The sequence below is a fragment of the Cnephaeus nilssonii genome, assembly GCF_951640355.1.
Source record: "Cnephaeus nilssonii genome assembly, chromosome: 14".
NCBI lineage: Eukaryota > Metazoa > Chordata > Mammalia > Chiroptera > Vespertilionidae > Cnephaeus > Cnephaeus nilssonii.
Window position 1 is genome coordinate 73,904,426 of NC_137085.1, and position 22,642 is coordinate 73,927,067.

Below are 22,642 nucleotides of genomic sequence, written 5' to 3' on the forward strand. Positions count from 1 at the left end.
CACTGTGACACGCAGTGACCACCAGGGGGGAGATGCTCAATGCAGGGGGTGCCCCCTGGTGGTCAGTGCGCTCCCACAGGGGGAGCGCTGCTCAACCAGAAGCCAGGTTCATGGCTGGCGAGTGTAGTGGCAGTGGCGGGAGCCTCTCCCACCTCCATGGCAGTGCTAAGGATGCCCGACAGGCGGCTTAGGCCCCCAGTCGCACATCCCCCGAGGGCTCCTGGACTTCAAGAGGGCAGAGGCCAGCCTGAGGGGACCCCCCCCAAGTTCACAAATTTCATTTACCAGGTCTCTAGTCAATAACATAAAAGTGGGGGGCACAACTATAAAGGAGGTGTTTTTTTTTAATACAACTGAAGTTAAATTGATATCAATTTAAAATAGTTATAACTTTTGGATGTTATATGTAATCTGCCTGGTAACCACAAATATGTATACAATATACACAAAAGGAAATGAGAAAAAAATCAAAATATGTCACTAAAATATCAGGTAAACACAAAGGAAGGCAGTAATGGATGAAATGAAGGCCAAAATATCAATAAGGGATACAGAAAACAAATAAAATGGCAAAAATAACTCCTTCCTTTTCATTAATTATTTTAAATGTAAATGGATTAAACTCCCCAATCAAGAAACATAGATTGGCAAAATGGATTAAAAATAGTATCCAACCATATACTGTCTATAAGACTCTCATAGGTCTATGGACATACATAGGTTGAAAGTGAAAGGATTAAAAACGGTATTCCACACAGACAGTAGTATGGGGAAGGTCTGAGGTGAGACAGGGGCTGGGTGGAGGTGGGCAAAGGAGGGGGAAATGGGAGTCATCTGTAATACTGTCAACAATAAATACAAGGCTATGTCATGCAAACAGGAACCAAAAGAGAGTAGGGGTAGTTCCACTAATATCAGACAAAATAGACTTTAAGTTGAGACAAATATGGATGTTTTACAGTGAAAAAAGATCCAACTCACCAAGAAGTGATAATAATAATCATAAATGCATCAAACATCTGAGCTCCAAAATATATAAAGCAAACATTGACAGTGTTATAAAAAGAAATAGCTAGCTCCACAATAATAGTAGGAGACTTCAATACTCCACTCTCAATAATGGATAGAACTTCCTGTTAGAAGATCAATAAGGCAAAGGAGGACTTTAACAACACTTAGATAAACTGGACCTAATAGACAAATATAGAACTGTCCTACAGCAACAGCATAATACACATTTTTCTCAAGTACCAATGGAATGTTTTCCACAATAGGCCATATGTTAGGCCACAAAATAAGTCTTAATAAATTTAATCCTCACCTGAAGATATGGTTTTATTGATTTTTTAGAGAGAAACATCAATGGGTTGCCTCTTATACACTCCCCGACTAGGTATCGAACCTGCAACCTTTTGGTGTACGGGACAACACTCCAACCAATTGAGTGACCTGGCCAGGGCAGTCTTAATAAATTTAAAATGATGAAAATCATACAAGTTCTAGTCCAATCACAATAGAATGAAAATGAAATCAATGGTAGAAGAAACACAAGAAAATTCACAGATATGTTGAAATTAAACAACACACTCTTGGAACAACCACTGGATCAAAAAAAAATCATAAAGAAAATTAGAAAATACCTTGAAAAAAATTAAGTTACAACAAATCGAAAGTTATAGAATGCAGCAAAAGCAATGCTAAGGGAAATTTATAGCTGTAAATGCTTACATTAAAAAAGAAGAAAGGTCTCAAATCAACAGTTTAACCTAACATTTTAAGGAACTAGAAAAATAAAAACAAACTGCCTTAGCCAGTGTGGCTCAGTTGGTTGAGCATCATCCCATATACCAAGGGATTGCTGGTGGACTCTGTCAGGGCACATGCCCAGGTTGAGGGGCTCAATCCCTGGTTGGGGGCATATAGGAGGCAGCAGATCGATATTTCTCTCTCACATGGATGTTTTTCTCTCCCTTCCTTTCTCTCAAGTCAATTAAAACCATATTTTAAAAAAGAAAACTAAACTCAAAGGAAGCAATAGGAAGGAAATAATAAACATTAGAGTGGAGATAAACAAAATAGAGACTAAAAAACAAAATAGAAAAATTAACAAAACCAACAGTTGTTTTTTCAAAAAGATCAACAAACTTGACAAACCTTTAGCCAGATAGAAAAAAAAAAGAAGACTTAAATAACTTAAATCAGAAATGAAAAGAGGGACATTACTACTGACTTTACAGAAATGAAAAGAATTATAAGACAGAACTATAAAAATTATATACCAAGAAGTTGTAAAACCTAGAAAAATGAATACATTCTTAGAAACATACAGCCTATGAAGACTGAATCATAAAGAAATAAGAAATGTGAATAGATCTACAACTAGTAAAAAGATGCAGTCAGTAATCAAAACTGCCAACAAACAAAAGCCCCCAGGACAAGATGGCTTCACAATGAATTCTACTAAACATTTAAAGAAGAATTAATACCAATTCTTTTCAAACTCATCCAAAAATTGGAAGAAGGAATACTTCCTAATTTATTCTATGAGGCCAATATTACATTAATACTAAAGCCAGACAAAGACCTATACGCAAAGAAAAATATGCAAGTAAGTAGGAAAATATCCTGTGTTCATGAACTGGAAGACTTAATATTATTAAGGTGTCAATCAATACTGTTTAAAACTATCAATCAATACTGTTCAGAACTATCTACAAATTCAGTGCAATTCCCATCAAAATTTCAATGAAATAGAAGTAGTAAAAGGTTTTAAGAGACCACTGTGGATAATTGTATGCCAACAAATTCGATAGCCTAGATGAAATGGACAAATTCCTAGAAGCCTACCAAGACTGAATCACGGACAGAAAAATCTTAAAAGACCTATAATGACTGTGGAGATGGAATCAGTCAGAAACCTCCCAATAAACAAAAGACCAGGACCCGATAGATGGCTCCGCTGGTGAATTCTACCAGACATTAAAAAAGAATTAACCCCAGTTTTTCTCAAACCCTTCCAAAGTATTAAAGAAGAGGAAACACTTCCTCACTTATTCTGTAAAGTCAGCATTACTCTGATACCAAAACCAGGCAAAGATACTACTAGAAAATAAAACTACCAACCAGTATTTTTTATGAATAATTATGCAAAAATCCTTAATATAATACCAGCAAACTGAATTAAGTAGCATATTAAAACAATGATACATCATAATCAAGTTAGATGTATTCCTGGAATGCTAGGATAGTTCAACATTCTATAAAATCAGTCAGTGAAATACATCATATTAGCATGATCATCTCAGTTGTTGCAGAGAAGGCTTTTTGACAAAATTCAACACCCTTTCATGATAAAAAACTCCAACAAACTATGAATAGAAGGAAACTACCTCAACATAATAAAGGCCATTTGTAAAAAACCCAGAGCTCTCATCATAGTCAGTGGTGAAAGATTAAAAGTTTTTTCTCTAAGAACAGCAATAAGGAAAGGACTTCCGTTTTCACCACAAAAAAATATATATATATGTATATATATATATATATATATATATACACACACACACATATATATATATATATATATATGTATATATATATATATATATATTCATGAGATACCCAGGCTTGTCAAATTTGTAGACAGAAAGGAGAGTGATGGTTACTAAGGGTTAGGGGGTGGTGGGACGGGGGCGGGAGGGGAGTAGGGAGTTATTGTTTACTGAGCCCTGTGTCAGTTGAGGGAGGTGAAAAAGTTCTGTAAAGAAGATAGTCATGATGGTCACACAGCAGTGTCTTTATACTTAATATCACTGAACTGTACATTTCAAAATGGTTAGCCCTGGCCAGTGTGGCTGAGTTGCTTGAGTGTCATCCTGGGCACCAAAAGGTCACCAATTCAATTCTGGGTCAGGGTACATGCGGGCTCAATCCTTGGTTGAGTTGTTTGTGGGAGGCAACCAATCAATGTTTCTCTCTCCCTCTCTCCCTCTCCCTTTTTCTGTCTCTAAAATCAATAAAAACATATTTTTTAAATAAATTAATTAATTTAATAAAAATTGTTTAAATGATTAAATTTTTATAAATAATAAAAAACAAGGAAATAAAGAGATAAGAACTGATTATTTAGAAATAAATAACAGTGAAATCACTATATCAATATTTAAGTTCTGATACTAATTTAGAATGTAAAATTTATTTCTTAGAAAAGAAAGACAGAAAGTAAAAGATATTTAGAAAAATAGAAAAGTAAAGTAAACCTAAGGAAAATAGAGGAAATTGTATAAATTATCAAATTATTAAAATAAAAGCAAAACATAATAAATCACTCATTGAAAAGAGTAAAATAGACAAACTTTTGAAAAGCCTAAGCTGAGGGGAAAAGGCAAATACACAGAAAAGCTTAAGAAGTAGAACGGCCAAATAAGTATCAAGAGTATTTATTTATAACATCTAACATTTTCTAGAATATAAATGATTAAGATTGACTAAAGATGACGTGAAAAAATTATTAAATAATCTTAGAAGAAATTGAGAGGATATCAAAGATGTACAATTTTATGAAGGACTTAGGCTCAGTTTTTTTGTGTGTTGTATTTTTTAAAATGGAAGTATATCTTTTTTTCAATATTTATTGATCACTTAGTATTATGTATAAGATGTCACATTAGATATACGTCAGTCAAAGCAAATCAGATATGGTTTTATTTTGTCCTTATAGAAATTAAAATAATTTATTTGCTCAAGTTTATAGCCAGTAATTGTCAGGGTCAGGATCTGAAACCACACAGTCTTACTAAAGAGCCTACATGCTTAATCAGCCTCTTGCCACTAACAGCTGTCAAGTAAAATGGTCAAATGAAAACCACAGAAAAATCTCTACTTTTTCTTTGTCTTATGATATTTGTTGTAATCTTGTTCTTTTTCATCTAGGCTATCAAGACCTAGTATCTTATTTATCCCAGTATTCCCTTAAAGCACAGTCCTGTGGTTCTCAATGAAAGTTAGTTGACAATAAAACTGAATGAACAACATTTCTCTTCTCCTCCCTGCCCTTGCACTGACTCTGTTAAGAGGAGCCCCGACCAGCGTGGCTCAGTGGTTGAGTGTGGACCTATGAACCAGGAGTTCATGGCTCGATTCCCGGTCAGAGCACATGCCCGGCTTGGGGACTCAATCTCCAGTGGCGGGGTGTGCAGGAGGCAACCAATCAATGATTCTCTCTCATCACTGATGTTCCTATCTCCCTCTCCTTTCCTCTATGAAATCAATAAGAATAAAAAGGGAAAAAAGAATAATCTTGATCTCCATACTATGTATCCGTTTCTGGACACTTGCCTCTACATGGTCAAAGACCCATCATATAACATATCTCTACTTTATGTACCAAGAAAATGAAGCATAGGTCCAAAGTAACATGTACACAAGCTTTTTGTCTTTAAAGATTAAGGAATCCTATATAATAAAACCCTAATATGCAAATTGACCGAACGGCAGAACGACTGGTCGCTATGACGTGCACTGACCACCAGGGGGCAGACGCTCAATGCAGGAGCTGCCCCCTGGTGGTCAGTGCGCTCCCACAGGGGGAGCGCCCCTCAGGCAAAAGTTGGGCTCACGGCTGGCGAGCGCAGCGGCAGTGGCGGGAGCCTCTCCTGCCTCCGCTGCAGGCTGGCGGTAAGGAGTGAGGGGTCCGGACTGCAAGAGGGATGTCTGACTGCTGGCTATCCCCCAAGGGGTCCTGGACTGCGAGAGGGCGCAGGCCAGGCTGAGGGACCTCCCCCCCCCCCCCCCCCCCCACCGCCGTGCACAAATTTTGTGCACCGGTCCTCTAGTATGTACTCTAACAATCTATCCCATTCACCAAACAATTGGATAACAGTTGGATGGCCATACACCCAAAAGACTTTCCTTAAATCCATTTAAAAAAAATTTAGACCCCAGATCCATGGTGGGAGACAAAGGGGTTGTGAGCCCCTCTGTGTCTAAGCTGCAGGATGGAAGTGGCACTGCAGTCACCTCTCATTCTCTGAGCTGTCACAGGAGCCCCCATCCCCTGTGGAGGTATAAGATTTTTGGAACCCCATGATGCCCTCTTGTAAAGCCCTTCTCTGTGAGGACGAGGGGGTGACAGAGGCACAAGGAGCACCAACTTTAACAACATAGAGTAACTTTACAAGGTCAAAATCATATACTCACATATTGTAACATTTTCAAGCTTGAGGCAGTATGGCCTGGCACGTGACCCCCTGGTGACTGTAACAGGTATTTAGGAGCAGATGACCTCATTCAGAGCATCTATTAAAGCTCCACCTGGGAGAACGTGCAGGGACTAGAACCACAGTTAACCAGTGTTGTGAGTCAGGTTAGAGTTTTAATTAGCACTGTGGTTCCTACCAAAACACCTGGGGTACTAGTCAGCTGAGTGACTCCGGCAGACAGCCCCCAGGGAAATCTCTGGATGAGGACCACCAATCTGCACTTCTATAGCCTCACCAGCTGATTAACTGCTTTTCCCCAGGTTTTTTTTTTTTTCTTTCTCTTTAAACAATACAGTTTCATTGAGATGTAATTAATACACAATAAACTGCTCATGTTTAAAGTGTACAATTAATAAGTTTTGATATATGCGTACAACTGTGAAACCATCACCACAATAATAGTCACTATATCCATCACCCCCACCCCAAATTTTCCCTTTTGCTACTGTTAATGTAAAAACATCCAAACCTGTAAAGAATTTTTGTGAACTTATTTGAGCCTAGCTATCAACAGCTGCCGGGAAGCAGAATCTCAACGAATTAGGATATGCTCCAGAGAATGGCTGTTTTTATCCTTGTTTTATAGATACAGGAGGCGGGAGGAAAGCGGGGGGGGGGGGGGGGGGGGGGGGGGGGGCGGCGGGGGGGGGCGGGACGGGGGAACCTCTGGGATTGGGTAAAAAGTGAAATGATAGACACATTGACACATTACTTGGGTGGGTACAGGATTAGTTTATAGTCAACAATTAACATGATAACAATAACAATGAAGGAATTTGTGTCTCTGTCCTGGAGCCCAGGACATTTGGTTGTACCCTAAGGGGTCCGGAAAAAAGGGAAGTTACAAGTTACCCTGACATTTCAATGATATGTTATCATAGATGCAAAAAGATATTAAGTTCAGTTAAGGTAAAGGTCTATGTTGTCAGGGAAGATACAGGGCTAGGAGGTGACTACCCACCATAACTGCTTTTAGTTAAATTTCAGACCATCCTTTGTGGTTACTTTAGGTCTCTGAGTTTGCAAGACTGCCATGCAGGCCTTCCCTGAGCTTGTCAGGTTAGCAAGTGGCCACTTTCGTCCACACTACTTTATAATCCCTCTCCTGCCCCTCCCCAAGTCCCTACTCCCAAGCAGCCAGTGATCTGCTTTCTATCATTAGTTTGTATTTTTGAGAGTTTTATATAAATGGAATGATTTGGGAACATTCATAAGTTTAAGTTTAAGATTACAATAAAAGAAAAATATAAATTTAAGAAAAAAATTTGGACAATAAAAGCTAATGTTTGTAGCAGAAATAAAGTTGATATGTACATTTTTCTATAATACTTTTCCATGACTGGTCTTTTTATATGAATTTCTATTTTGCACTATTATTAAATAGTATAGCATATATAAACATAAAATGTTTCTTTTTAAATTAAAATTTCAGTAATCTTCCATTTTTATGTGTCCAAAAGATATTGCCTGAACCCAAAGTTGTTTCACCTGATTTTTGTTTGCTTTTGTTTTTAATATTTTTGCAGAGCATATAGGATTGGGCAATGCAGAGATGTCATAGTGTTTAGGCTGATATCCTTGGGAACTGTGGAGGAGATCATGTACTTACGGCAGGTATACAAACAGGTAAATATATTTCCCTTCTTTTAATTAAAAAGTAAACATTTGCCTGTTTTCAAAAATTAGGAACAAATATGTGTAAAAATATATTTTAAATTTTATTCTAACTGTAATATGGCATTTGTTAAGATTATATATAAAAGGCTAAGTGTCCCGCTGACTGGTAGCTATGATGCACAATGACCACCAGGGGGCAGACGCTTCGACCAGTAACTATGATGTGCACTAACCACCAGGGGGCAGACACTCAACGCCGGAGCTGCCATGATACACACTGGCCATTTAAAAATAAATGGCACCATGGACCTGGCACCGACAAACCAACACTCGGCTTCCCCCACATGGGACACAGGCCCCACCACCACCCCTGAGCGACACCCCACCAAATTGCAGCCAATGCTGCCAAGACCCCATGGCACAAAATGTGGCCCACAGCCCAGCCCGGCCTGGAAACAGTCACTGTGGGTGCCAGGTAATGATGTCACGTAGCAACAACTGGCTTCCTTTCCCTAGCAACTAGCTTCCTTGGAGTTTCTTCAGCCTAGCAACCCAACTTGCTTTATAGCCAGGTGCACACATTTTACAGTTCAATCAAATGTCTGTGAAGCATTTTCCCGTGCTTCATCTCATTTGATCCTCACAGAAGTCCTGGAGTAGGTAGATAGGAGACTCGGTAGAATCCTATTTTCTTTTCATTAGCCAGAAAACGGAGATTTAGAAAGTTTAGAAACTTGATCCTACTGAAAAGAAATAAGAAATGGTGAAACTTGAAAATGACTTCAGGTTTTCTCACTGCACAGAATATAGTCAAACACTGCTGCAGTTAAATATTTCACCCTTTGTTCTCTCTGCGTGATCTACAATAATCTGCTTCGTGTTGATATTTACTGTTGTGTTGCTGAAATTACCTGAAAGAAAAGTTGGGGTGCTTCACTGGGCTGGAAAAAGTTTAGCTAAATCAGAAAGCAGTTCTAATTAAGCAAGTTTATATCTATATAATAAAAGCCTAAGCGATCACTATGGCGGAACAACCAGAACAATGATCAGTTGCTATGATGCACACTGACCACCAGGGGGAAGACGCTCAACGCAGAAGCTGCCCCCTGGTGGTCAGTGCGCTCCCACAGGGAGAGTGCCGCTCAGCCAGAAGCCGGGCTCATGGCTGGCAAGAGAAGTGGCGGTGGCAGGAGTCTCTCCTGCCTCTGCAGCAGCACTAAGGAGCAGCGAGCTGAGTGGTAAGGAGCAGCGAGCAGGGAGGCGGTAAGGAGCAAGGGGTCCCAGACTGCAAGAGGGCGCAGGCCGGGCTGAGGGACCCTCCACCTCCAGTGCACGAATTTCATGCACCGGGCCTCTAGTATACATATAAAAGGCTAGTTTGACTCGCACATGTGTGATACATATAAAGCTCTCACTGGCGCCAATTACACGCGTGTGTTTTGATCTGTCATTGTCGATCATGAATTTGGTTGACACTTCTATTATAGAAAAAGGCGAATAACAATATTAAAATATTTCTTTTAATTAATTTCCTTTCAACGTGCATGAATCTGTGCACCGGGCCACTAATACTTCTATAAAACAGATTCTTAAGTTCATTGAATTTTAGAGCTGAAAGTTTCTTACAGCAATACTTCTTAAACTTTAATGAGCACATGAATCATCTAGGGCCATGGTCGGCAAACTGCGGCTCGAGAGCCACATGCGGCTCTTTGGCCCCTTGAGTGTGGCTCTTCCACAAATACCACGGCCTGGGCGAGTCTATTTTGAAGAAGTGGCGTTAGAAGTTCAAGTTTAAAAAATTTGGCTCTCAAAAGAAATTTCAATCGTTGTACTGTTGATATTTGGCTCTGTTGACTAATGAGTTTGCCAACCACTGATCTAGGGAATCCTTAAAACACAGCTTCTGATTTAGTTGGTCTGGGTGGAGCCCAAGATTCTGCATTTTTTAAAAATACATATTTTTATTGATTTCAGAGAGGAAAGGAGAGGGAGAGAGAAATAGAAACATCAATGATGAGAGAGAAGCACTGTTAGGCTGGCTGCCTCCTGCACACCCCACACCTGGGATTGAGCTCGCAATCCAGATAGGTGCACTGACTGGGAATCAAACCGTGACCTCCTTACTGGTTCATAGGTCAATGCTCAACCACTGAGCCACACCAGCCGGGCAAGATTCTCATTCTTAACAAGCTCCGAGAAGTGCCAACACAACTAGTGTGTATAGCACAATCAGAGTAGCGAGGTCACGGTTTCCCAGACTGTGGGCCAAGACAATGATATGCCACAGATGCGATGCAGGTGCACTGGGACATCCATCCCACAACTCTGAGCAGCAAGATGGTCAAAGCCAGCTTTGAGTAACAACCTCTGTTTATTCCAGGTAAATGTTCATATGTTACATATGTTGCCATTTTCTATATTTCCCATGACATGAAAAAAAGTGAGGAGAAGTGCCTTAGAGATAGTGAATGCAACTGTTTCATGTTGTACATAATGAAACTGGGACCCAGAGCCACCCCAGTAAATAGAATCATAGGACTCAGGCGCAGGGGCCCTAACTACTATGCTGGTGCTTTTAGTATTTATCTAAAATTGCATTAATTCTTTAATATCCTTAGGGTATCAATTACTATTCCAGTTATGCCTCTAAATAAACAAGGTTTATTTAGTTTATAATTGCTGACTTGAGAAGATTTGGAATGAGGTTCAAGTTTAATTATATATGTTAAATTTGAATTACTCCCTATATATTTAGTTGGCATTTCTTTAAGAGCAAACATCTGCCACATGTGGTGGTAGTTAACCTAAGAATGATCCAATCTTAAAATTAATGCTGTTTTCTTAATTCTAAAAATAGATCTGTACACAGCAGTTTTTGTTTTCTCTTAAAGCACTTAGCTCTGTAAGAAGCCTTTCATCTTTTTGTTCCCGGGTACAGCACAACTACTTAAAAATTAGTTTTTTAAACTTGTCTAACCAATCTTGGAAAAAGGTAGAATATTATTTTTTCAACTTAGGAGCAGTTCTTGAGAATAATATCTTAGCCTATCACAAGTAAGAGTCTTTTCCTCAATTGTGTAATTTTCATAGTCCCGCTACTACATATGTACAGGGTGGGGCAGAAGCAGGTTTACAATTGTTCATATGGAAAATAATACAATAATTAATAAATAATAATACAAAAATAAACTCTGTGTTTCGTGTACTCACAACTCTAAGCTTAATTTTGTCCTGAATATAGTTTTTAACTATTCATCTGACTATAATGAGATAAAATGGCCTATTATATAATGTATATTATATACTGTATAATAAAAAGGCTTCAGAAGATGAGGATAATTTAAGTTTTCAGAACTTTGTAGGATCTAGTTACTTATTAAAATACTTTTTAAATGTGAGCCACTTAGGGAAGATTCAGCCATACAGCTTGGTAGGCACAAATAAATATAAGATGGCAATCATGTGAGGAAATTAAATGTGATTTAAAAGATTGATTGGACTTTGAACCAAGGGTACATATGGCATACATACTCTAGCCTCCCACGTGTTTCTCAGATCTTTGGGGGAAAATAAATATCCAAAAATAACTTTTAGAAAAAAAAGAAACACCTGTAAAAATGTTGGAAAACAAGAAAAGTTTACTCTGTGGTCCAGAAATTATAAGGAACCCTAAAAAACAGAGAGCAGATGGGATCAGATTAGAAGAAGAAACCAAACTAAACTCAGGAAACAGCTACTGAAAAGGGTAGGATATTCCAAATTTAGAGTTACCAGATACTAAAATAATAAGGGAGCTTGGCAGTAACTGTGATACCCTCTCTTTGGGGTATTGTTGATGACCTAACAAGATGGTTTAACCCTTACAGTATTATCCCTTTGCACCGAATTACAGCCAACAGAGGTGTCTGCCCCCAAGAGAGACAATAATTAGAAATAGTGGGATCAAAGAAGCAAGGTAGAGCAGCATTTTGCTGGGATCAAGAAGAAGAAAGTTCCTCCCATTGCCCAGAAAATTGCACCTCCCCACTTTGAATAGTCACTGTAGTAGGGTGAGATAAACATAATATTTGAAGACAGATGAATACCCAACAAAAATAATTATTTAACAATTTAGGAAAATAAACACTGAAAATGGTCCTCAAAGATATCAGGTCCTAATCCCTGGAACCTGTAAATGTTATTTTATGTGGGAAAAAGGTGTCTTTGCAGTTATGGTTAAATTAGTGATTTTGAGATGGGGAGATCAGCCTAGATCAGTGGTCGGCAAACCTCGGCTCGCGAGCCACATACGGCTCTTTGGCCCCTTGAGTTTTTAGCAAAGGCCAACTTAGGAGTACCCTAATTAAGTTAATAACAATGTACCTACCTATATAGTTTAAGTTTTAAAAATGTGGCTCTCAAAAGGAATTTCAATCGTTGTACTGATGATACTTGGCTCTGTTGGCTAATGAGTTTGCCGACCACTGGCCTAGATTATCCCGGCGTGGCCCAAATCAGAATTGGCCTTTTAAGAAAGAATCGAAGGGAAATCTGACACAGACAGAAGACAAGGCAACGTAGCCACAGAGGCAGATATTGGAGTAATGTAGTCACAAACTAGAATGCTGGCAGCCACGGGAAGCTGGAAGAGGCAAGGAGTGGTTTCTCCCGAGAGCGACTGGAGAAGGCATGACCCTGCCAAAACCTTGTTGTCAGCCCAGTGACACGGATTTCAGACTCCTGGCCTCCAGACTGTAAGAGAATACATTTCTGTTTTTTAAAACACTAAGTTTATGATCATATTACAGGAGCCATAGGAACTAATGCAGCCACTCCAAAAAAGAAGTAACCTCAGAGAAAACAAAATTAATCGAAGAGATTATGAAAGAAATATAAAGAATATATTCAAATAGTAAGTGAGGTTGTAGGACCTTGGAAACAAGAACAGAGTACTAGGAAAAATAATCCCAAACAATGAAAAACTCCAAAGATAGGCTGAGTAGCAAAGAACAAAGTTTTCATCTAAAAGAAAGCCACACAATTCTACATTACAGAGCAAAAAGACAGACACACACATGGAAGAAAAGTTAGGGGACATGACGGTTCGATCTAGAAGTTCCATTATCAGTCTTTGTATGTTTTTTTAATTAAAAAATTTTTTTAAATTACAGTTTACATTTAGTATTATTTTGTATTAATTTCAGTTGTACCCGCATAGTGGTTAGCCACCATTATCAGTCTTATAGTTGAAGAAGAGAACAGAAGGAAAAGAAGGGAAGAAGCCCCAAGTAAAAGAAACATGTAAAACGTAGAGAGCAAGCCCTGCAGGGTAGCTCAGTTGGTTCAAGCATTGCCTCAATACACCAACGTTGTAGTTCCATCTGGTCAGGGCACATACAAGAATCAACCAATGACTGCATAAGTAAGTGGAACAACACATCGATGTTTCTCCCTTGCTCTCTCTGAAAAATCAATAAAGTAAAAAAAAAAAAAAAAAAGGAAGAGAACAAGTCCACAGCAGCTGTGCTTCAGGTTTGGAACATTGCATGTAATCTAAAGTTTGGCATTCAGAAACTTATCTTTTATAGATATATTTAGAAATACGTTTTTATTTACAGAAGAGTTGTGAGAACAGCACAAAGAATTCTGAATTAACTTCATCCAAATTCCCCAGTTGTTCACATTTCACCCCATTTGCTTTCTCTTTCTCTCAGCTGTGATCTTTATTCTTTTTCTGAACCATTTGAAAGTTGCTGGTTTATCACCTCTAAATTGTCTAGTGTGGATTTCCCCCGAACAAGGACACTCTCTTATTTATATGTACATATAAAAGTAGTGTTATGCTTGCCCTGGCTGGTTGGCTCAGTTGGTTGGAGCATTGTCCCATGCACCAAAAGGTTGGGAGTTCAATTCCCAGTCAGGGCACATACCTACATTGAAGGTTTGATCCCCAGTCAGAGCGCCTGTGTGAGGCAACCAACTGATGTTTCTCATATCAATGTCTCTCTCTTTCTCCCTCTCTCTCTCCCTCTCTCTCTCCCTCTCCCTCTCTTCCCCTCTTCCCCTTCCTCTCTCTCTCTCAAATCAATAAACACATCCTCCGATGAGGATAAAAAAAATTTTATGCATTATAAACACTTAGTTTTACATATTGTTCTGCAACTTGCTTTTTCCCCCCACTGTCCTCTCGGAAACTCAAGATATCCAAATCAAGAAACTAATAGTGATACATTACCTTGTAATCCATAGAACCCATTCAGAATTTACCAATTGTCCTAGTAATGTTTCCTTTTTCCTAACTGGTTCAGGATCCAAACCAGGATCATGGTTACATTTCTTTTTGTATCTCTTTAGTTTTCTTACACCTGGAATAAGCTTTCCTTGGCTTTCATGTTCTTGATAGTTTTAAAGAATAAAACCTTCCCTGTGTAGAATCTCCTTCATTATTAGTCATTGATGTTTCCTCGTGCCCAGACTCAAGTCCAGAAGCCTTGCCATGAACAGTATGAAGCAATTCTGTGCTCTGCTCATTGCACTGGTCAGAAGGCACATGGTGGTGCCCTGCCCCAGTGTTGGTGATGTTAACCTTGATCACCAAGCAAGTTTGTGTCTGCTGGCTTTCTCCACTACAAGTTGCCATTTTTTTCTGGTTGTAATAGATAAATATATTACGGGAAAATCTCTATGATTGTGCTAATGTTCTGTCATCAAACCTTACCCATTGGCCTTAGCATTCACTGCTGATTCCCTCCTGAATCAGCTACCACTATGATGGTTGTCAGATGGTGATTTTTCTATTTCCATTATTCCTGCTTTTTAAAAATTTGTTGGCATTCTACCATGAGAGCTTATTTCCCCTTCTCTTCTATTTATTTAATCTGTGTGGACTCATGGGTTCCTACTTTAGTAACATTACAATTCATTGACTACGATAAGTCCTCGGTTTACGTCGGAGGTCTGTTCCTACAGCATGACGTAATGCGATTTTTGCCATAAGTCGGAACCCACCTACATAAGCACCTACGTCACTCACATGGAGCACATACACAGCAGTAATGAAGTGAAGCAGTAAAAAAAATTTAAAAGGAAGATAACAATTCCTGATCTTTACTTGTGGTAAATAAATAATAAAAAACATAAAGCACATATGTACATGCGTCAAAATGACGGAACTTTTTTTTTTTATAAATAAATGGGAGATGGCTACGTAACCACGAGTAACCACGAGATGACGTGCGTCAAGTCCAACGTAACCTGAGGACTGCCATTGATATTCAAACTATCTCATTTTTGACCAGTGGGAACCCTATCAAGGTAGCATCTGTCATTTTGACAGGCCTCTATAATTCTGTCATTTTGACAAGCCTCATAATTCTTTTTGCACTTCTTACTGTGGTGAACTGAATAGTGGTCCCCCAAAGATGTCCACATCTTAATCCCCTTAAGCCACTGGATTATAAGTTTTGTGATAAAACTTTGGTATTACACTTACAAGATTCAGATTTAATGCTTACATATTATTTTTGGTAATTATATTTAACTAGTGGCCCAGTGCACGAAATTCATGCAGGGGGGGCGTGTCCCTCAGCCCGGCCTGCACCCTCTCCAATCTGGGACCCCTCAGGGGATGTCCAACTGCCAGTTTAGGCCCAATCCCAGGGATCGGGCCTAAACCGGCAGTCGGACATCCCTTTTGCAATCTGGGACCACTGGCTCCTAACCACTCACCTGCCTGCCTGCCTGATTGCCCCCATCTCCCTCCCCCCCCCCCATTGGCCTGCTCGCCCCCAACTGCCACCCCTGCCAGCCTGATTGCTCCCAACTGCCCCCCTGCCATCCTGATCACTCCCAACTGCCCCCCCCCGCCGGCTTGCTTCCCCCCAACTGCCCCCCCTGCCGGCCTGATCGCCCCCAATTGCCCCCCCACCAGCCTGCTCACCCCCAACTGCCCCTCTTGCCAGCCTGATCGCCCCCAACTGCCCTCCCCTGCTGGCCTGCTTACCCCCAACTACACCTCCCTGCCAGCCTGATCGCTCCCAAGTGCCCCCCCCATGCCCGCCTGCTCACCCCCAATGGGCTGCCCCTGCCAGCCTGCTTGCCCCAAACTGCCCTCCCCCACTGGCCTGATCAACCCCAACTGCCCTCCCCTCCTGGCCTGATTGCCCCTAACTGCCTCAGCCTCGGCCCCACCACTATGGGTTTGTTTGGAAGGATGTCTGGAAGGTCTCCAGGTCTAATTAACATATTACCCTTTTATTAGTATAGATAGTGCTGCAGTCTGACAATACAGTGTTTAAGGTAAAGTCAAAAGCAAGGGTAAAATCATCGGTAACGAGGCCATCGGGTGCATTGACTGCTATTGTGGTTCTGTATTCCCAGAAGGGTAGCCCATGCTTCTGGGACATTGGTATTGAATTGATTAAGCTGATATGTTGATCCATAACTTCTTCAAACTAAGGTCACAAGAGTCTTGTTTTAAGAGTAACATCCTGGAAGTGAAAAATTATTTATTACAAATAAATTTTGGATTCATCCCAAATGTATGCCTATATTATTTCTATAAATTCTAGAAATGTCCCTTTCTAGCTGGGTAGCTGTGGCCAAGGCACTTAATTGCCCTATATGTAAGTTTCTTTATTTCTAAAATAGAGCAAATCCAGTTTCTTTATTTCTGAAAGGGAGATAATATATCTACCTAATAAAAGAGTAACATGCTAATTGACTGTACCTTCATGATGCTCACCAGCCAATCAGGAATGAGTATGCAAATTAACCCAACAAAGATGGCGGGTTAATTTGCATATGCGGGCACCGAGTGGCCGGGGGCAGGACGGGACGTTTGCGTCGTTGCCATGGCAACAATGCAGGCATCCTGCACCACCCCGGCCGCTCTGGGCCTCTGAGCAACGTAGGAAGGCAGAAAGGCGTCTCTGGGCCAGAGCGGAAAGGCGGCTCCGGCCAGAGCAAAGGCAGTGCTGGCATCCAGAGAAAGGAAGGCCCATTCTGGCACGAATCTTCGTGCATCGGGCTTCTAGTATGTGTGTATGTGTGTATATGTATGTGTGTATATATATATATATATATATGTGTATATATATATATATATTTTGTTGTTGTTGTTGTTGTTGTTAATCCTCACCTGAGGATATATTTCTCATTGGTTTTTAGAGAGAGTGGAAGAGAGAAGGGGGGATGTGGGGAGAGAGAGAGAGAGAGAGAGAGAAACATTGGTGTGAGAAAGACACATTGATTGGTTGCCTCCTTCACGAGCCCTGATCAGGACCAGGGATCGAATTTGCAACCCAGATATGTGACCTTGACTGGGAATCAAACCCTCAACCCTTCAGTGTGTGGACTGATGCTCTACCACTGACGCACAGCAGCCAGGACAGGAGTTAATGTCTTATACGGTTCTAAGGGATTAAATGAGAAAATGTAAAAATGCTTTACATGTTGTAAGTGTTTGATAAATAGGAGCTATTAAGAATAATTTTAGTTGCCTAGAGTAATTTATTACAGTACAAATCAACTCTGATAATCACAATAACATGTGATTTCTTACTAATCCTTCTATCAACAATAGACTGAAGTTTTCATTCTGTGCATTTTTTTGTTTCTTGCAAGTAACTTGAAAATATACATGGGGTTAATCAGATTGTATTTACATTACATTCATTAAAAATAGCCAGTAAATAGACACATTGATATTGATACAAAAATGGCATATGTCCTTAAGGGTTCCATGTTAATATTCTTTCTATATTCAAAATTATTTCAAAGATGCAATGTTTCTAAACCATAAATGGGTTCTTGCTGTTAGTTGACAATGTAACCATGGCCAGTTAGTTTGACACCAATATGGTTATCATATAATTACTTAAGATTATAATTTAACTTTGATAATGTAGTAATTATTTCTATCAGTTTTAGTAGTTCCCATTGTAATAATAGCGAGAAAGGAGAAAAGTGAATCCAAATGTATGCCTATATTATTAAATATTTTATGTCAGGTGGATAGTCCTTCAAGATGTTATCTTGACTGAGTTGGTAGAAATAGATAAAATAGTCTTCTTAATAATACTGGCCAGATTATTATTATTTCACCATAATGGCAACATCTGCTAGGAAAATTAAAATAAAATTTCCTCCCTAAGGAGAATCTGCCTGCTCCAGCTAAAGCTGTGTATATACATGGAATGCCAGGAAATTCTGACATATTGTTGGCGCAAACACTTCAAAAATATCTTGTGTGTTTTTTCTGTTTTAGCAACTTCAGTGTGTGGTGGTTGGAAGCGAAAATGCCAAGCGATATTTTGAAGCAGTTCAAGGATCAAAAGAGCATCGAGGAGAGCTTTTTGGACTCCATAATCTCTTCAAACTGAGGCCTCAAGGGTCTTGTCTTACAAAGGATATCCTGGAGGTTTGAAATTGTTCTCTGACCTTTCCAATATTTTAAACATAGTTTTCTCCCTCAGGAAACTTGAAATATAATTGATAGTGCCTTTTCAGAGAAATTTGTGGTTTTATTCATAAAAAATGCCTTATGTTTACAATTTCTACTTCTTGAGAAATAAAAAATGAGTTATTGTACCTCTATACTAAGATTTTCCCATGCATACTAATAAATAATCTACACACCAAATACAGATACATATGCTAGATAGTGTGACCTCCAACGCCATTTTCAGACTGGGAAAGAGAAGTCTATTATTTTGAAACAGCTGTTGAAGTCAGAACCTAAAAAAAAAGATACTTTCCTAAATAAACAAAAGTATAAAATGTGTTTTGATTAAAAGTTACCAAATATTCCCTGAGATGCACTCCCATGTCTCATGGAGATTTTTGTTTTCTGTTCCCAGTAAAAATTCCACACCAATATTTCAAACTCTCCCAGTTGTGTTCATCTTCAGCATACAGATGTTTCTTATTCTTCAAATGAGATATTTATATCCTTTAAAAAATCTTTTAAATTCTTTAATATACCACACTACTGAGGCTATTAACCTATTTTCTAGTTGACATTTAGTATTATAAAATCCTGGACTATCATTTTTTTTCAAACCACCCCCTTCCCCCCATCATATAGATGAAGAAACTGAATCTTAGAATTAAGGATATTTTCCTTAATTTTCAGGACTTTGTAATAAAACCTTAATACTCTATACTTCATTTATTCATTAGGTAACATAAAAATAGTTCAAGGAACAATTGGTCCCTGTCTTTAAAGAGCTTAGGCCATCTTGGTGGGAGGTGGGAGAGAACATTTACATAATGAAATGTAACATCAGAAAGCGTATGATAAGCAGGTAGCAGTATGACTCTAGCCGAATACTAGTAAGTGAACACTAACTCATGGCTAACAGGAAGGGGCATATTGTTTGTACACTGTGACTATTACAACTGTTACATCATTGCCGGTGTCTACTGCTGAGTTTTATTTTATAGTAACTGATTCTGAATTGAGTGGCCCATTTAAAGTCCCTTTCTTTGAATATGCTCTTTCTTGTTATAGACTTGTCTTCCCATTTCTTTTCTCTCATCTATTGAATATCCCTGTTTGGCCTCCAGGGCTCCTTCAGACCTTGCCTCCATCTCAGAGTATTAAACAACATACCAGCCGACATTCATGTTTCTAATTTGCAATCATTATCTATAAAATATATTAGCATTATATTACTTATGCCATTTTTTGCCGTAGTTTAGTTCTCTATTTTATGAGAATCGCCACCTATTCTTTGGTTAAACAAGTGTTAGGTAAGACATATCTGTATGGCAAGTTATTAAATAGAACGTGCTCTGTTCTATGGGTGTCCCAAGTATATTTTATTTCTTCTCTAGGAGTGTCTGTTTACTAATGACAGGACTCCCAGGTTTTATTTTGTTTATGGTTCTTGCTAAGCACATAATTGGCATTCAGTTATTAAATATTGAGTTAAAGTTGTTCATTTGTTGTCAACCAGATTTTAAAATTATTTAGGCCTGGTTAAATTCATGCTGCTTTTGGCCAAACAGTGTTTTAAAATGTTATTATGCTAAGCCCTCTATAATGAAAGCATGTATTATAACATAAAAGATTAATTTCATTTCTTGTGATACATTTTAATTTTTAAAAGCTATAATAAATCCCTTTAAAATGTTTTAAGATGTAGAACTTACAGAACATTTTTAATCTGATGATTTCTGAGCAATTGAGTTATATTTTTCATTGACTTTTTAAATCTACATCATAGTTTCTCTTTAGAATTAGATATTGAGAGTTCATTTCACAAATATTTATTGGGTACATACTAAATGTCAAGTACTGTTCATAGAGCTAAGTATACAGAAATGAATAAAATACACCCCCCAAAAAATCCTGCCTATTAAAAAAATTCTATTTGGGGAGACAAATAATAAGCAGAAAAAAATAAGTGAAGCTTACACTATATTATGATGATAGATTCCAAGGCTAAAAATAGAGCAGGTAGAAGATGAATAAGTTCTGAGATCTAATGCCCAGCACAGTGATTAGAGTCAATACTACTAAATACTTTAAAATTGCTGCAGGGCAATATCATAAATGTTCTCACCACACACAAAAAATGATCATTATGGGACATGATAGAGATGTTAGCTAAAGCTACAGTGGTAATCATATTGTAGTATATAAATGTATCACATCAACAAGCTGTGTACTTTAAATGTGTACAGTGTTATATGTAAACTGTACTTCAATAAAAAATATGAGAGCGGGAAGGGAAATAGGAGGCTGTCAGGGAAACCACATTTCAGTTGTAAACAGAGTGGCCCAGGAAGAGCTCACTGTGGGACTGCATTTGACCCTTTGAAGAGACCAGGGAGGAAGATGTGATTTGGACACAGGAACAAGTGCAAAGGCCCTGAGGGAGGAGAGTGAACAGCATGATTGCAAATGGCAGGGAGGCCCGAGTGGCTGGAGTGGAGTCGGCGAGAGAGCGAGATGGGGCCAGAGACCTGACAGGAAGCGGGACATACAGGAACTTTGACTCTGAATTTGAGGGAGCCAACAAGCGATCAGAAGGTTCTGAACAGAAGCATGACATCGTCTGATCTGCGTTACCTGGATTAATATTAAGAATTAGACAGCAGAAGTACAAGAGTGGAAGCAAGAAGTGAGGTAGGGAGGTAATGCAATAACCAGCCCAGAGATGACGTGGTTCGGGCCAGGGTGATAGTGTGATGGGCCAGAGGGCAGGAGAAAGACAGAGGCGTTAACCATGTCTCCGAGGTGCTGGGCTGCCCTGCAGCAGGAAACTGCAGTTGCCTGTCGCTGTCACAAAGGGGTTCTGATCTCTTGAGGGTTTCTGGCACTGCCATTTCACACCTGTTGGAAAGATGAAAGTCAGTCATGGGAAGTAGGCTCCCCACTCCTTTGCAGTAATAGCTTCTAGGCATTGCAAGAGAAAGTATGGCAATTTAGGAACTGTTTATCATGCTCTAAAGATCTGTAGGGGAAATTCTCAGATACCAGGTAGCTGGAACCATGCCATTGGTATGTCTGTGTATTCATAAGCTGGACATTTGTAACTCTGGTGATAGTAGTATTATTTCCCCTCATTCTATCAACAAATAAAGCCTTAAAAGATAAATATATTAATTTCCTTTTGAAGAAAATTTAATATTCTAGAATTCAGGCAATTAAATACCTCTGCTAAATGATATACCAAAAGCTTTATATGCATAAACTAGAGGTGCAGTGCATGAAATTCATGCGCGGGCAGGGGGGTCCCTCAGTCTGGCCTGCACCCTCTCATAATCCGGGACCCCTCGGGTAGGGTCCCTAGTCCTTGCCGGCGATCAGGGCCTATTGGGGCTTTCCTTCCCCCGGCTGCTGGCAGCTGGCCCCACCGCTGCCACTGCTTGCCATCTCATCTGTGCAGCGCTGCTCCCCCTCCCCCACCACCAGTTGCCTCCCTCTGCGGGCGACAGGCATGGGGTGCAATCGCTTGGCTGGCCTGGCGCTAGTGCGTGTCATACATAGCATGGTTGTCCGGAAGGTCGTCCTGCTATTCAGTCATTTGGTCGATTTGCATATTATACTTTGATTATTATAGATATTTCCCAAAAGATATAGAAAACCTGTTATATAATTAAGACCTTTTTAAGTTTCATACTAGGATGGCCCTTTTCCTTTTGAGGTCTACTACTATACCTAAGGAATCAATAAACCTTTTAATAAATATGAACAGTAAATACACTAGCAATATAGGCTATACTATCAAGTTCTCAGTATTCAACATTATCTGTGCTGTTTGAAATGTAGACAATATGTCCTTACTATAATTATTACATAGACATGGTTATTATGGAGTCATTACTGTATGTATACATATAACATTTTCCCACCCTCCCTTACCTACTATAGCTTTTAATGGAATTGGCTAAAAAGCACTGTTAGTTTTCTATCTGAAAAAGTAAGCTTTAAAACAAGAAATAAGAGTATTTTATGGGCCCAGCATGCTTTCGCTCTGCCACTCCACTACCTAAGAATTAAGAGTATTTAAAAATGTTATATAAAGTGTATATGAGTTCCTTAATTACCAAATTTAAAAATAACTAAGAGAGCTAAAGCAAGGTGCACTCTTTCTTAACGCCAAGTTTTCGCATGCCATTGCTGTTGTTTATCTGGGTGTTTTTCCCCCCATATTTTACACGGTTATTTGCATTCTTCATAGAGAGAAGGCCAAGTGGAAGCAGGGGTCATGACAGCCACAACGTGGTTGAAAGAGGAACCTCAAGAACACCAACAAGAACCAGTAAGCAATGTT

The 22,642-nt window shown here is 39.2% G+C and overlaps 1 protein-coding gene across 5 annotated transcripts in view; it reads left to right on the forward strand.

Annotated features, from left to right (window-relative positions):
• The window catches only part of ERCC6L2 (ERCC excision repair 6 like 2), a gene marked incomplete at its 3' end in the record, with an annotated part of 180,817 nt that overhangs the window by 110,708 nt on the left and 47,467 nt on the right, over positions 1-22,642 (forward strand). For all 5 annotated transcript variants that reach the window (XR_013814485.1, XM_079790097.1, XM_079790099.1 and 2 more), the window contains 3 exons: positions 7,784-7,883; positions 18,124-18,276; positions 22,550-22,630. Coding sequence is in view for 4 of the 5 variants with exons in the window: in XM_079790097.1 (XP_079646223.1) it covers positions 7,784-7,883; positions 18,124-18,276; positions 22,550-22,630 (334 nt within the window). The remainder of the gene's footprint in view (positions 1-7,783; positions 7,884-18,123; positions 18,277-22,549; positions 22,631-22,642) is intronic.